This window comes from Jaculus jaculus, chromosome 2 (genome assembly GCF_020740685.1).
Source record: "Jaculus jaculus isolate mJacJac1 chromosome 2, mJacJac1.mat.Y.cur, whole genome shotgun sequence".
Lineage (NCBI taxonomy): Eukaryota > Metazoa > Chordata > Mammalia > Rodentia > Dipodidae > Jaculus > Jaculus jaculus.
In genome coordinates, this window is record NC_059103.1 from 136,179,548 (window position 1) to 136,195,667 (window position 16,120).

The 16,120-nt window shown below is 38.9% G+C and overlaps 1 protein-coding gene across 1 annotated transcript in view; it reads left to right on the forward strand.

The window, feature by feature from the left end:
- The first annotated feature begins 595 nt into the window (after nucleotides 1-595).
- The window catches only part of Dnajc5b (DnaJ heat shock protein family (Hsp40) member C5 beta), a 66,235-nt gene continuing 50,710 nt past the window's right edge, over nucleotides 596-16,120 (forward strand). The window contains exons 1-2 of the mRNA XM_045144573.1: nucleotides 596-618; nucleotides 10,675-10,802. Of these exons, the coding sequence (XP_045000508.1) occupies nucleotides 10,684-10,802 (119 nt within the window). The 5' untranslated portion in view covers nucleotides 596-618; nucleotides 10,675-10,683. The remainder of the gene's footprint in view (nucleotides 619-10,674; nucleotides 10,803-16,120) is intronic.

Below are 16,120 nucleotides of genomic sequence, written 5' to 3' on the forward strand. Positions count from 1 at the left end.
TTTAATCCCAGCACTCGGAAGGCAGAGGTAGGAGGATCGCCGTGAGTTAGAGGCCACCCTGAGACTCCATAATGAATTCCAGGTCAGCCTGGGCTAGAGTGAGACCCTACCTTGAAAAAAAAAGAAGAAAAAAAATAGTTTAGGATTATTTAAACCAAAGATTAAACTACTGTGACTCCGTGCATCTTGACAAATATTAGGGTAATTTGAAGCTATGGAAACAGTTGAACTAATAAAAAATCAGTCACTAAAAATGCAGTTTGTTAATGTTCCTGTAAATAAAACAACTGATTAGTAATAAAATTTGTAAGAATCTACTCTGCAGGCGAGGAGATCAGCATACTTTCTCAATAGGAACGCAGGGCAGGTCCACCGTGGGCTGGTTGGGGCAAGCTGCTGCCAGAGTGGATGTGACATACATTCGGCATCGCAGAATGCACTGTAATGGCACACTCTACGGTCATGAATGTTTTATTCTCTCTGTGTTATGTTTTCCAGAGGGATAACCAATTGGCTGATAGAGTAACAAATGAAAAGTAACCTAACTCCATCGGCCTGCTTGACCCTGCGTGGGAAGGATGGCAAGGAGCATCCCGTGGCTGTGAAGCAGTGGAGCAGGTATGGAATCATGCCTTGCCTTGTTCCTTCTTCTGTTCCTCTGTACATCTATTTCTAGACCAGTAGGACCAGTAGGAAGGAGCAAGTCATTCCCGTCTGAGAACAGAAGTGGAGTCATAGGAGCAGGTACCGTGGGTTATTTGTAGTATTTCTGAGTGTCCGTCTTCAGGTTGCTGGTCATATAAACTTTAGTGCAGCTAAGAGGCAGTTCTTTTCAAATAGTAAATAAGTAATCATCCTTGGGAGAGTGATTATCTAGACACAAAGGATTAGCATTTTGGATGGTGTTTTAGCTTTAAGATACATTGTTTGGATTATGAGGGTTTTGTTCCATTAAGCAGATTTCAATGGAGGAATTACAGAAATGATAACAAAATGGCAGGACATGTTGATTTCCCCAGTGACAGCTGTGAAAAGGGTGTTTGCTGTGCTTAATAAACTGATAACGCTCCGTGCACATTTATTTTTTTAAGTTAGGAGGGAACCCTGCTAAGAAAGATAGTTTGATATTTTTTCTGTTTTTGAAATTTACATAATAGATGTAGGTGAAATTTCACTCTGTAAGGAAAATTTCATTTCTATATGAAAAATGTAGACCACTCTTAGAACTCCTGGAATTTTAAAAAATATTTGTTTTTGACTCAACCCTCATAAGCAGCTTCTTTCAATTATGACTAGTGCCACAAACAGATAAGCATGTGGTTTTGTGATAGTGGTTGATGCCTCAGGTTATTATGATATTAACAGAATTATAATGGAGCTAGAAAGCAATTTTAAGTCCAGAATATTAAATATTACATTCTGGATGATCAAAACTAAATTAATTTATGACTTCATGGCAACATTTTTCTTCTTTTAATGGCTTATAGATGAAGGACTATGAACAAGTAATAAAGACATGACTTTTGTATAGGAATATTAGAACTTAAAAAGGGATGCTATGGCTCTGTTATTTACTAAGATTGCTTAGGAAGAGTTTTTACAGGGTATTTTAACTAGTAATTATCAGGATATAAAATCTTTATTTTGAATGTATTATGCTATGAAATCTGAAGAGAGAGGTCATCTAAGTCAAATATATATGTTTCTACCTCAGAAAACATACGTTGTTGTTTCTTATGCCCAAAGTAAGCTTTCAGTCTTTCCCTTTATGTTTCAATACATTGAACCAGCCAACTGCTAAGCATATTGCCCAATTATCAAACAGCTATCATTTTCTAATGTTCCAATAAAATGCAAATGGACATTTTTAAGTGCCTTCAGAAACACGTATCTAAAGAGAAATCCGCTGGGTATAGGACAAAGAAGACACAAAACGCAATAAACTCTCCACAGCGCCCATTGTTGTAGTGATCAGTCGACGCTGCGACACAGTAGTCAGCTACTGGACTTTACTTAGCCAGAATAAGTTATGACATTTCTAAAGGAAGTTGTGATCTGAAAAGCACACACAACTGAAGGATCAGCTAATGCCATGTCTTCCTGAGTGTGAGTTTCTGTTTGTGAGACTGAGAAGTGGAATCTGCCTTTCCTTTGTCCATTGTGTTTTATTTTTTCTGATTTCTCTTTCACTATCTGTAAGATAGTATACAATACAATAGAGATTAGTGGCATTATGGCACTTTCTTACATACATACCATTGCACTTTACTCATATTTACCCCCCCCCATTGCCTTCCTATATCCCTCCTCCCTCCTTCTTGCTGGTTCCCTTCCTCCCCACACAAATAGTTCCTCTGCTGCTTTCATGTTTATAAGTATATGTATATATAGTTAAATCTACACTCTGCACATGATAGAAAGAAAAAAAAAATTTGTCTTTCCCCACCATTGCCCTCTCTTCCTCCCTTCCTTTAGACCTATTTCTCCATGTTCATGGGCCCCATTCTACTTTCATGTTATTTATTTATATACTGATTCTGCACTTGAGAGAAAACATGCCATATTTGCTTCTGAGTCTAACTTATTTTGCTTAAGCTAGTAATTTACAGTTCCATCCATTCTTCTTCAAATGGCAACTTCATTCTTCTTTATGACTGAATAAAAGAACATTGGGTATACATACCATACCATATTTTCTTTATCTAGTCATCTGTTAATAGACAGATAAGCTGGTTGCGTATCTTGGTATTGTAAGTGGCACAGCAACAGATGTGTGTTTGTCTACTTACTCAGATTCTTTCAGGCAGATACTCAGAAGTAAAATAGTTGGATCATGTGGTAGGTTTATTTCTAGGTTTTCGAGGAACCTCTAAGTTGATTTCCATAGTGGCTATGTTGCTTTACATTCCCCCCAGCAGTGTATAAGTGTTCCTATCTCCCCACGTCCTGGTCAGCATTTGTTGTTTTATTTTTTATTTTTAAATTTATTTATTTGAGAGTGACAGATAGAGAGAAAGAGGGAGACAGAGAGAGAGAGAGAGAGAGAGAGAGAGAGAGAGAGAGAGAGAGAGAGAGAGAGAATGGGCACGCCAGGGCTTCCAGCCACTGCAAATGAATTCCAGATGCGTGCGCCCCCTTGTGCATCTGGCTAACATGGGTCCTGGGGAATCAAGCCTCAAACCGGGGTCCTTAGGCTTCACAGGCTAGTGCTTAATGGCTAAGCCATCTCTCCAGCCTGTCTTTTGTTTTATTGCTAGCTATTTTGGAGTGAGAGGGAATATTGGTGTAGATTTAATTTGTATTTCCCTACTAACTATGGATGTTGAACATTTTTCAAAGTTTTATTGACCATTTTTACTTCTTCTTTGAGAAATATTAGTCAATTTACTTTCCCATTTATTGATTGGATGCTTTTGGGGTGTTTGTTTTTTTTGAATTCTGTATAGATTCTAGATACCAATCTCATATCAAATAGATAACTGACAGAGTTTCTCCCATCCTATGGGCTGTTTCTCCCTGGTTCCAACTGTTACCTTTGCTATGGCAGTGCCTTTTAATATCATGCAATCTTGCTTGTCTGTCCTTAGAATTTTCTTGTGCTTTTGAGTTTTTTTCATATAGTCTTACTAATGCCTATAACTTTCAGTGTTTTTTCTTATCAGTTTTAAAGTTCCAGGTCTTACTTTGCTTTGCTCAAAGTGTTTTTTGGCTCTGAGAGTTTTCTGGTAGAGTCTTTTAAATATGGGATCATGTCATATGTCACTTCTTCTTTGTGCCCCTTTATTTCTTTATCTTGTCTCCTTGCTGCAGCTAAGATTCCAAGTACTTTATTGCATGAGAGAATAGATGCCTTTGCTTAGTTCCTAGTTTTAGAGGGAATACTTTTAGATTTTTCCCATGTGCTATAACATTGGCTATAGGCTTGTTTTGTATATAGCCATTCTTAGCTTGAGGTATGTTCCTTCTATTACTGGGTTTCCAGGGTCTTATCACAGAGGGGTGTTGAACTTTGTCAGGAGTCTTTCTGTATCTATTGAGATGATTATGCACTGTATTACATTTATTGCTCTTTTGATCTTTTGTCTTACATTTATTGATCTTTGTTGGTGTGTACTCATCAGGGAAATTGGTCTGTGCTTTTCTTTCATTGTTGTGGTTTGAGCACACTCAGGTGTTTGCACTCTTGGTTCCCAGTTGGTAGTACTGCATGGGAAGGTGATAAAACCTTTGGGAGGCTTGATGGAGAAAGTGGGTCACTGGGGGTGAGCCTTGAGATTCGATACCCTGGCCCTTCTTCCTATTTGTCCTCTCCTCCTTTTCCTCCTGCTCTTCCTCCTCTTCTGTTTCTTTTCTTCTATTTTTTTTTCATATATTATTTATTTATTTATTTGAGAGCGACATACACAAGAAAGACAGATAGAGGGAGAGAGAGAGAATAGGCATGCCAGGGCTTCCAGCCTCTGCAAATGAACTCCAGATGCGTGTGCCCCCTTATGCATCTGGCTAACGTGGGTCCTGGGGAACTGAGCCTCGAACTGGAGTCCTTAGGCTTCACAGGCAAGCGCTTAACCGCTAAGCCATATCTCCAGCCCTCTATTTTTTTTCAAATATTTATTTCAGAGAGAAGGAGAGAGAGAGGGAAGTGAAATAGAATGGGCACACACACCAGGGCCTCTCGTCACTGCAAACAAACTCCAGATGCACGTGCTGCTTGATATGTCTGGCTTTAGATGGGTACTGTGGGATCAAACTCAAGCCATTAGGCTTTGCATGCAAGGGCCTTTAACTGCTGAGCCATCTCTCCAAACTCTTTTTCTGTTTTTGGTGTTTGCGATGTATCTATGTTGTGTGTGTGTGTGTGTGTGTGTGTGTGTGCATGCATGCAGATGTTTGTGCATGGACACATCCCTGTGCAAAGGTCTGAGAAGGATGTGAGGTATATTCCTCAATCAATTTCCACCTTATTTTTCTGAGACAGAATCTCCACAAGCCTGAAGCGCGTTGTATTTCAGTTAGCCTGGCTGACTGTAAATGCAAGTGACCAGCCGGCTTCTTGCTCCTGCAGCTATGCCTCCCCCTCCATGACAGACTATACCCCCCGCCACTAGAAACCCAAATAAATCCTTACTTCTTTAAGCTGCTTCTACCCAGGTGTTAAGTCACAGCATTGAGAAAAGTAATTAACACAGTTTTATACTTCTCTGGCTTTGGTGTCAGGGCAATACTGGCTTCACAGACTTAATTTCCTTGTGTCCCTTCCCTTTCTATTTTATGGAACAGTTTGAGAAGCATTGGTGTTGTCTTCAAAACTCTGGTAGAATTTGTCAGTGAATTTGCCCAATTTTGGGGCTTCTCTTCATTGAGGCGGTTACTACTTCAATCTCATTGCTTATTGTGTATCTGCTTCCATTAATCCTAGCATAGTCTTTATTTAACTTCAGTAAGGCATATTCCATTAGTTACTTTTCTCATTGCTACAGCAAAATACCTGCAACTTTAGGAATGAGGAGTTTATTTTGGCTCACAGTCAATCCTGGCCTTGGAGACAGGGCAGCAGGAGCGTGAGGCAGCTGATTACATCATATCTATAGTCAGGAAGCAGAGAACAATAAACGCTTATGATCAGTTCACTTTTGTTCTATTCAGTCTGAGACCTCACCCATAGGATGAGCCATCCATAATTAGAGTGGGTATTTCTACCTCCATTAACCCAATTTGGAGACTCCCTCATTACCCATGCCCAGAGATGTTTCTAGGTCATTCTAGAACCTGTCAATTTGATATTAACCACCATCAAATATATATTTCTAGGAATTTACTCATTTTTCTAGAATTTCCAGTTCTTTGGAATATAAGTCTTCAAACTATACCCTCATGATTCACTGGATTTCAGTAGTGTCTGTCGTTATGTACTCTTTTTTCATCTTGTTTTTTTAAAATTTTCACTTTGGACATGTGTGTTTGAGTGTAGTGTGCATGTATGTGTTCATGCACATTTTGATGGCACATGTATGTGCATGCATATGGAGGTCAGAAGATAGGTGTCCTCCTCAGTCACTCTATGCCTTATTTTTTTTTTTTAGACAGAGTCTCATGATGAATGTAGAGCTCACCAATTTGACTAGCCTAATTTTCAGTAAGCCCTAGGGTTCTGCTTGTTTCTGACTCCCTAATGCTGGGATTAAAGGAATGTGTCACCATACCCAAATTTTTTTTTATTTTTTTTTTTATTTTTTGAGAGCAACAGACAGAGAATGAGGCAGAGAGAGAGAGAGAGAGAGAATGGGCGTGCCAGGGCTACCAGCCACTGCAAACGAACTCCAGACGCATGCGCCCCCTTGTGCATCTGGCTAACGTGGGACCTGGGGAACCGAGCCTCGAACCGGGGTCCTTAGGCTTCACAGGCAGGCGCTTAACCGCTAAGCCATCTCTCCAGCCCAATACCCAAATTTTTATTTTGGTGCTAGGTATCCAAACTCAGGTCCTTGTGCTTACATGGCAAGCATTTTTTCTGACTAACCCATCTCCCTGTTCTCTTTCTGTGAGATTTTTTAAAATATAAACACTCCAAGCTATAAACTTTTCTTTTAGACTTGCCTTAGTTCTATCCCAAAATCCTTGTAAGTTATGCTTTTGTGTTCATTTTGTTCTAGGAATTTTTAAAAATTTACTTCCTGGATATTGTGTTCTTGTGATTGAGACTATCTTCCTCGTGTATGTTTAGGATTCTGTTAAGGACTTTCTGCAGTGCTGGCATAGTGATCATGAATTGTTGTAATTTGTGTTTACTTTGAAATATTCTTAATTCTCCGTCATTTAAAAAATATAACTGCTCTGGGGTTGGAGTGATGGCTCAGCTGTTAAGGCTCTTGCCTGCAAAGCCTAATGACCTGGGTTCATTCCCCAGTACCCCTATAAAGCCAGATGCACAAAGTGGCTCATGAATCTGTAGCTTGTTTGCAGTGGGTAAAGGCTCTGGTATGTCCATTTTCTCTCTCTCTCTCTCTCTCTCTCTCTCTCTCTCTCTCTCTCTCTCTCTCCTTACAAATAAATAAATGTGGCTCTGACATTCTTCAGCCACATGTTGGGCCATGATATACAGAGACATTTATTATTCCAGTAACTGTGGGATAACCCCACAATGCATGACCCATACACCTCAACAAGGAGGGGCTAGTGGGGAGGGGGTAGGCCATGGATGAGCCTAATAATGGTACCAAACTGCCTGTCCTTGCAGAATAGAAAACTAATTAAAAAAATAAATGAATACATTTTTTAATAAAGGTAAGTGTTCTTAATATAGCAATTTTGGTTGGCTTCCTGTCTTGAAATATATGATTTCTTGGCTTTTCAGTATTCCTGTTGGGAGTTATGTTTTGTTTACCTTTGTAAGTGAGTTGGCATGTTTATTTTATAGCTGTTAATATTGTTTCTTTGTTTTGTACTTTTGGCATTTTGACTATAAAATATGTCATGAGACAGTTCTTCTCTAGTCATACCTATTTGTGGCCCTAAATGCCTCTTGCGCATGGATAATAATTTCTTTCCCTATATCTATGACTTACTTTTTCCTTTTTCATGTGCATATATACAGTGTGTGTGTGTGTATCTTCACATGTGTGTGGATATGCATGTGTGTATGGAACCCAGAGGCAGAAGTCAGGTGCCTTCCTTGGTTGCTTTTCATTTTCAACTCTTTGAGACAGGGCCGAGACTTCACCAATGTGGTCAGACTAGCTAGCTAGTGAGCTTCATAGACGTCCCTGTCTCCATCTAACCCAGTACTAGAATTACAGGTGCATACCACATTGCCCACCATCTTTTCTGGATTCTGGGGATTCAAACCCATGTTCTCATGTTTGCATGGCAAGTACTTTACCCACCAAACAATCTTCCTGGCATAATTTTGGAAATTCAAAAATTTCATTAAATGGACTTTTTAATGTCATTCGTTATCTCAGCCCCTCCTTCTGTCCTATGGACTGGAGTAGATTTTTTAAAAATTGTTTATTTTTATCTATTTATTTGAAAGCAACAGACAGACAGAAAGAGGCAGAGAGAGAGAGAGGGAGGGAGGGAGAGAATGGGAGCATCAAGGCCTCCAGCCACTGCAAGTGAACTCCAGATACATGCACAACCTTGTGCATCTGGCTTACGTGTGTCTGGGGATTCCAGCTGGCTTCTCAGGCAAGTGCCTAACCACTAAGCCATTTCTCCAGTCCCTGGAGTAGATTTTAGCTCTTGTTCGTATTCCAGAGTTCTTGGAATTTGTCATGCTCGTTTTTTAAAAATATTTTTTTGTTAACTTTCATTTATTTATTTGAGAGTGACAGACAGAGAAAGAGGCATATATAGAGAGAGAATAGGTCTTATTCTTCCTGTTATTCTTACACTTACTTAACTTTGTTTATATTTTTTTTCATTATTGGGTAACATTTTTAAAACTTATTTCTCTTTTCATGTCCTTTTTGTAACATTTATCCCTACTCATTTTTTCTTTTATTTAACCTTTGTTCACCTCTATTTTCATCCTTTCCCTTCACTCTCCATTTTCTCAGTCTGATGCAATTTCTACATTCTTAAAAAATAGATGAGGTCAAAGTATTACTAAAAGTATAGTAAAAAAGAAAAAAGGCAGAACACAGGAGGCAAAAACATCAAAAGAGAAAGGATTAGGGGCTTAGGAGGTAGCTTACTGGGTAAATTGCTTGCCTTGCAAGCACAAGGACCTAAGTTTGATCTTCAGCACACATATTAACATGCCAATTGTGATGACATGCCTACAATCTCAGTGCTGGGGAAATGGAGACAGGAAGATCCTTGAGGCTCACTGGCTAGGCAGTATAGCCTAGTTGGTGAAATCCAGGCCAGTGAGAGAGACTGTCCCAAAAAGAGGTTGTCCCCAAAAAAGTTGTCCTCCACCTTCCACACTCATGCACACATGTGCACATGCACCTGCATATACACAAGCGGGACTTTATTTATTTATCTATTTTTTTTTTTAAATTTTTTCGAGGCATGGTCTCACTCTGGCCCAGGCTGACCTGTAACTAATACCATGCCCGGCGACACAAGTGGGACTTTATTAATCTTATATCACAGGTGAAGACACTGACACTTAAAGAGGTTAAATGGTAGTTATAGAAATGCCACTAGAGGCTGGGCGTGGTGGCACATGCCTTTAGTCCCAGCACTCTGGAGGCAGAAGTATGAGGATTGCCATGAGTTCGAGGCCACCCTGAGACTACATAGTGAATTCCAGGTCAGCCTGAACTAGAGTGAGACCCTACCTTGAAAACCAAAAAAAAAAAAAAGTAAAAAATAAAAAAGAAATGCCACCAGGGGCTAGGGTGATGGCTTAGCAGTTAAGGCTCTTGCCTGCAAAGCCCAAAGACACATGTTCAACCCACCAGATCCCATGTAAGCCAGGACTCACAAAGGTGAGGCAAGTACAAGGTCACACGTGCCCACTAGGTGGCACAAGCATCTGGAGAGTTTGATTGCAGGGGCTGAGGCCCTGGTATCAACTCTCTCTCTCACTCTCTTTAAAAAATAAAATGTATTTAAAAAGAAATGCCTCTAGGTATGCTTGATTTTCTGAATCTCCTAGTGTCATAATGCAACAGGCAAATCCTCCAAAAGCATTTCTGGATAAGCCATAGGGAAAGGGGTCATTTGATGAACAGCCCTGAAAGAGCACTGTGAGGTGGGGAGCGGGGTACTCGGCAACTGCACAGATGTTCTAACCTAGGTCTAAGAAAAGATCAGGAATTTTTCCCCTGAAACTAAAAAGAAAGAAAGAAAGAAAGAAAGAAAGAAAGAAAGAAAGAAAGAAAGAAAGAAAGAAAGAAAGAAAGAAAAGAAAGAAAGAAAGAAAGAAAGAGAGGAAAGAAAGAAAGAAAGAAAGGAAGGAAGGAAGGAAGGAAGGAAGGAAAGAAAGAAAGAAAGAAAGAAAGAAAGAAAGAAAGAAAGAAAGAAAGAAAGAAAGAAAGGAAGGAAGGAAGAAAGAAAGAGAACTTATTTTAATTCTTTTCAAAACCCTTGATCAAAAGGCTGACCACGGGCTGGAGAGATGGCTTAGCTGTTAAGCGCTTGCCTGTGAAGCCTAAGGACCCCGGTTCGAGGCTCGGTTCCCCAGGTCCCTCGTTAGCCAGATGCACAAGGGGGCGCACGCGTCTGGAGTTCGTTTGCAGAGGCTGGAAGCCCTGGCGCGCCCATTCTCTCTCTCTCCCTCTATCTGTCTTTCTCCCTGTGTCTGTCGCTCTCAAATAAATTTAAAAAAAAAAAAAAAAAGGCTGACCACTAGAGCTAGAATAAAATGGGTGGCTCCCATGGTTGGCTACATTTAGAAAATGTACAAAAATCAGTTGCACAAATTTTACTGAGATAGAGCTAAACAAACAACTACATTTGCCTAACATCCGAGGAATGATCCTCAACACTTAGGAAATAGCTACACATTTAAGTCAAATTTGCTTCTAGTCAGGCACATGGACAGAGTCCTGTAATCTCTGGTAGCCTGACCTAAAATTACTTTTGGCTCCCAGCGTTATCTCCTCTCCTTTTGTCACTAACACACAAATGTCCTTCGGATTGGTATTTTACAAAATGTTAAAGATCCAGACTTCCCTTCTACAGAGTAGGATGGTTATTTTTCCCTCTTTGGTTTTGTAGTCTGAGAAAATGGCATGTAACACACCTAACCAAAGACAGCGGTCTCTGTCAACAGCTGGAGAAGCTCTCTATGAAATTCTTGGTCTGCATAAAGGAGCGTCAAATGAAGAAATAAAGAAAACCTACAGGTACTGAGGCAGTTCAGAGGAGGCATTTTCTGTGCTATTAATGGTAGTTATCTTGTGACTGGCAAGTGGTTCCAATTAAAGACATAAGCTTCTTGTCAAGACCAAGTGATCTGGATTTTAGACCCCATGTTCCCTACTCAGCAACAGACACAGGAATAGACAGCCATGATGCTGACTTTATGAAAGAATGGCCTGGTAATGCCGGCCCTTAGTAAAGAGTAGTCAGTATTATAGGCCAGATGGGTGGGGCGGAAGAAAGGAGAGTTATAGAGGAAGAGGAAGGGAGGGAACCAAATAAAACCTATAGCTGTGATTTGATATAACATCACTGCCTACAATAAGAAAGATTTATGTTAATAAAAGGAGGTTTGTAATAAATGCTACATTATAAGCTATGCTACTCTGGCTCATAATTTTGATCATTTCATAGCTGAAGTAGTTCTAATTTAGCTACTTTAGGGAAAAAGTGAAATATCCCTTTATTTAAAGCTCTAAGGAATACAAATGTAGATTGAGTAATTTTCTTATTGTAAAAAATATTAAGCTATCAAAAATGAAGACAACATCCATAATATACTCTGGAATAATTTTCATTGATGTTGTGTTTCCTTCATCCTTTTTTTCAGTCAAACTGACGTATTTCAAGATTGAATTGAATTCTTTTATATTTACTGATTATCTTCTCTTTACTAAGTTCTATCATGAAAATATCTTGGAGCTATTAAATATTCTGCTTCAATGGCTGTAGCCTATGATTGTCTTATAATCTATTTAGTCATTTTATAAGGTATTCAACATTCAACATATAAGGTATTGTCCTATAATCTATTTAGTAATTTTATAAGGTATTCAACATTCAATAGTTATTTTGATTTCCCCTTTATTTAATATTCTGTGAATGCATCACAATTTGTATTTTCATATTGAAGAATAAAGCTGTGTTTTTACAAGAAAAAAGTGAATCAAAATATAAACAATTTTAATTAGCTACTTCTTAATTCTGTCTTAAATTGGGTTTAAAAAATCCATAATTTTTTTAACATATTAAGGCTTAAAATTTTTAAATAGACCAATTTCTAGTTATATCCTTATGACTTTCGTTTTTTTTTTTTTGTTGTTTGTTTGTTTTTGTTTTTGTTTTTCGAGGTAGGGTCTCACTCTAGTCCAGGCTGACCTGGAATTCACACTGTGTTCTCATGGTGGCCTCAAACTCATGGCAGTCCTCCTACCTCTGCCTCCCAAGTGCTGGGATTAAAGGCATGCGACACCATGCCCAGCTTCCTTATGGCTTCTTTTGTATCTGTCGTGGTTAAAAAGTCTCTCTCAATTACAATACTAAAAAAATGTTAACTCCTATATTCTTTTTGTACATTGATGATTTTGCTTTGCCTAAATTTTTTATCCTTTTGGAGTAAAAGAAATAAAAGTAGGATTCAGGGTTTGTTTTTTTCTAAGTCATAAGCCCACTACTGTTTATTGAATTACCTATTTTGATCTACTGCCATGATGCCTTTGGCCTTGGATTGTGTTTCACCATGTGGTAAATTAGACCATAACATGATAAGTTTATATGGAAGGACAATGGTTAGTGCAAACTGCTCTTTGGATCCAAATAGTTCTTCGATAATGATGTGAAGTCTGATCCAAGTCAGCATCAATCTTCAAGTCTATATTTCACCTGAGGAACCAGGAGAAGTGTTGTCTTTACTGTGTAATTTGCCTAAGAGCTATGGAGATTACACCTGGGAGTGACAGGGTCCCTACTGCTGAATGTCTGTGTGTCAATGTCACTGAACTAACTCCTAAGGCCTCAGGCTGAGCTGCTGAGTGAGGGCCTTGGGGACTGGAATCAAAACAATTGTATTTTAAGTTTAATAATTCTAAAATGCTCCCCAAAATGAGGAGAAAAAGCTATGTCAAGTTACATTGAAATTTTTAAAATTCATTTTAAAAATGTGACTTATAATTGCCTATATTAATTTGGAAAGCTAAAATTTCAGGTCATATCCTAATTAAGGCATTAATTATGCTGAGCTGCTTGCAAGTTTAATAATTACAACACAAAGTCTTTTCATGTAATCAGTGTCTTGCTATTAATTTTGTTTTAATGTCACACAAATATTATTTTTTCAGCTGATTAGGGTACTAGTATGCTGCCAAAAGCATCTACTTCTATCTAAATTAGACATTTGTATTCTGCAAGTTATTAAAAAAGTAGGAGCAAGCTGCAAATCCACTGAGAATAATATTCTTATATTCAGAGATCTGGATCAAAGCAGTGACACCATAGTGAAATGAAAAGTCAGTGAAATGCAATAAAATTACCAACTGTTGAGTCCATATGCCATTTGACCTCTGTTAGAGTCTTTTCCTCTTGGAAACATAGTTGAGTTAGAAAGCTTCTTTTTATTTTAGATTTTCATCTTTATTTTTTAAACTTTTTATTGACAACATCCATACATATAAACAACGTATCATGATTATAAGAATCTCTCACCACCTTCCCTTTTCCCCTTTTGTGGTAGTTTGATTCAGGCGTCTCCATAAACTTATTTGTTCTGAATGCTGGGTCCCCAGTTGGTGGCAATTTGAGAATTGGAGCCTCCTTGAGGTGATGTAGTGTTGGGGGCGGGCTTATGGGCTTTATAGCCAGTTTCCCCCATGCCAGTGTTTGGCACACCCTCCTGTTGCTGTGGTCCACCTTCTGTTGGCCAGGGGGTGATGTCCACCCTCTGCTCATGCCATCGTTTCCCCCTGCCATCATGGAGATTGCCCCTTTAGCCTGTAAGCCAAAATAAGTCCTTGCCTCCCATAAGCTGTTCTTGGCCTGGTGTTTTCTGACAGCAACATGAAGCTAACTGCAAAACTTTCCCAAATTTCCCTTCACCTAATTCCTTTGTCCTTCCAAGTAGTCTTTTTATTTTGATGTCATTATTTTTTCCCTCTTATTTTGCAGGTCATGTGTAGGTAGTAGCATTAGCCACTGTTTCCTAGGCAACTGGCCAAAGGTTACAGGGCAGAGCCTAAGCTCAGGTGTGCAGGCTTTGGAGAGGGAGTGGCCTCCTGTAGCCCGGGGGTCCTCAGCTGTGCCTGGAAGCTCAGGCCCCTCTCCTGAAGGCTCCAGCCTGTGCCTGGCCTTGCCCGACAGCTGTGGAAGTTCATTTTGTCCTTGCAGGTCTGGGATTATTTCCCCCATGTAAAAGCACCCAGCCTAGTGAAGTGCCTTTTCAGCTCCTCACATAATACATACAAGTACCAGAGAACCTCATAGGCAGGAGAGAAAACCTGCAATTCCAAATAGCAGCAAAAAGGCTCCAAAGTTAGGCTCATCATTGGAACTACCCATAGAAGTAAACAAAGATCCACATGTTAAACCCAAGCAGTGTGACTATCTGTTAAAGTAAAATAAATAAATAAATAAAAAATAAAATAAATAGAATCTAGTGTTTCTTCACATTATAATCAAAATATTCAGATGCAATTGAAAACCACCCAATCATAAAAAAGAACCAAGAACATCATGACTTAAATAGGAAGAGATCATCATTTGACTCCCACACTTACATGAGACAGATAGTGGAAATTGTCTCCCAAGTATTCAAAGTAATATAAAAGAAACAAAAAAAATCGTAACCACCAATTACAAATGATCTTGAAATAATTGAAACTGTAGAAATTTTCAGTAAAGACAGCTCCTAGGAAAAGAATCAAATGGATGTATACAACTGAGAAGTAACAAACAATAACACTGGCTAGATGGTTTAATAATAGGGTGGAGCTGAATCAGGACAGAATCAATGAAACTGATGGCAGATCAATAACATTTGTCCAATTTGAAAACACAGAACATAAACTGAAAAGAATCAGAGTCTCAGGAACCAGACACAATAGCAAAAGATTCAGCATTCGCAACATTGGAACCATAGATGGACAGAAGAATAATGGAATTTACAGAATTAATACTGTAAATCTCCCAAATATGGCAAGAAATATAAATTTGACACAAGAGGTCAAGTGAACCCAAACAAGCTAAACTCAAGGAAATCCATCGTAAGCACAGAATAATTAAACTTTAATGACCAAAACCAAAAAGAAAGCTCAGACAGTAGTCAGAGAAAAATAACCCTTTGCTTGCAGGGGATGGTCAATTTGAATGACAACATATTTCTCACCTGTAGCAACAGAGGCCTGAAGGAAAATGAGCATAGCATTTTTCAAGTGCTGAAGGGAAAAAAAAAATGTCAACTGGAAACTCAATATCTGGTGAACTTGTACTTGGGGAAATAAGGGTAAATTAAGAAAGTTTCAGAAAAAGAAAATCTGAATTTATCACTAGGAGAACTGTCGTTAAAGAATGATTTGTGGGGATGGAGAGATGGCTCAGTAATTAAAGGCAATTGCTTGTACAGCTCTGCAGCCTGTGTTCAGTTCCCCAGTACCCACATAAAGCCAGATGCAGAAAGTAGTGCATGTGCCTGGAGTTTGTTTGCAGTGGCAAGAAGGCCCTAGCATTCATATATTCTCTCTCCCTTCAAATAAAATCTTTTTTTTTTAAAATTTGATTTATTAGTTTTTTTTTTTTTCATCAAATACATGCAATTTGGTACCATTGTTTAGGCTCATCTATGATCTACCCCCTCCCATTAGACCCTCCTTGTTGATGTAAATGGGTCGTGCATTGTGGAGTTAGTCCCCAGTTATTGGTATGCTAAATGTCTCTGCTAATCATGACCCAACATGTGACTCTGACATTCTTTCCGCCCCCTCTTCCGCAAAATTTCCCTGAGCCATGTTGCGTTCATTTTTGGTCTGCAAGAATGACTTATGGAAGTTTATTTTTTAAATATATTTTTATATTTATATTATATTTTTTATTGACAGTTTCCATAATTATAGACAATAACCCATGGTAATTCCCTCTCCCTCTACTTTCCCCTTCGCAACTTCACTCTCCATCATAACCTTCCCCCTCTCAGTCTGGCTTTCATTTTGATGTCATCATCTTTTCCTCCTATTATTATGGTCTTGTGTAGGTAGTGTCAGGTGCTGTGACGTCATGGATATCTGGGCCATTTTGTGTCTGGAGGAGTCTGTTCTAAAGAGTCCTACCCTTCCTTTGGATCTAACATTCTTTCCGCCACCTCTTCTGCAATGAACCCTGAAACTTGGCAGATGTGATAGAGATGTTTCTTTGCTGAGCACTCCTTTGTCACTTCTCAGCACCATGGTACCTTCTGAGTCATCCCAAGGTCACTGCCATCTGGAAAGAGAAGTTTCTCTAACCAAAAGTGAGGGTAGCATTAATATATGGTATGAAC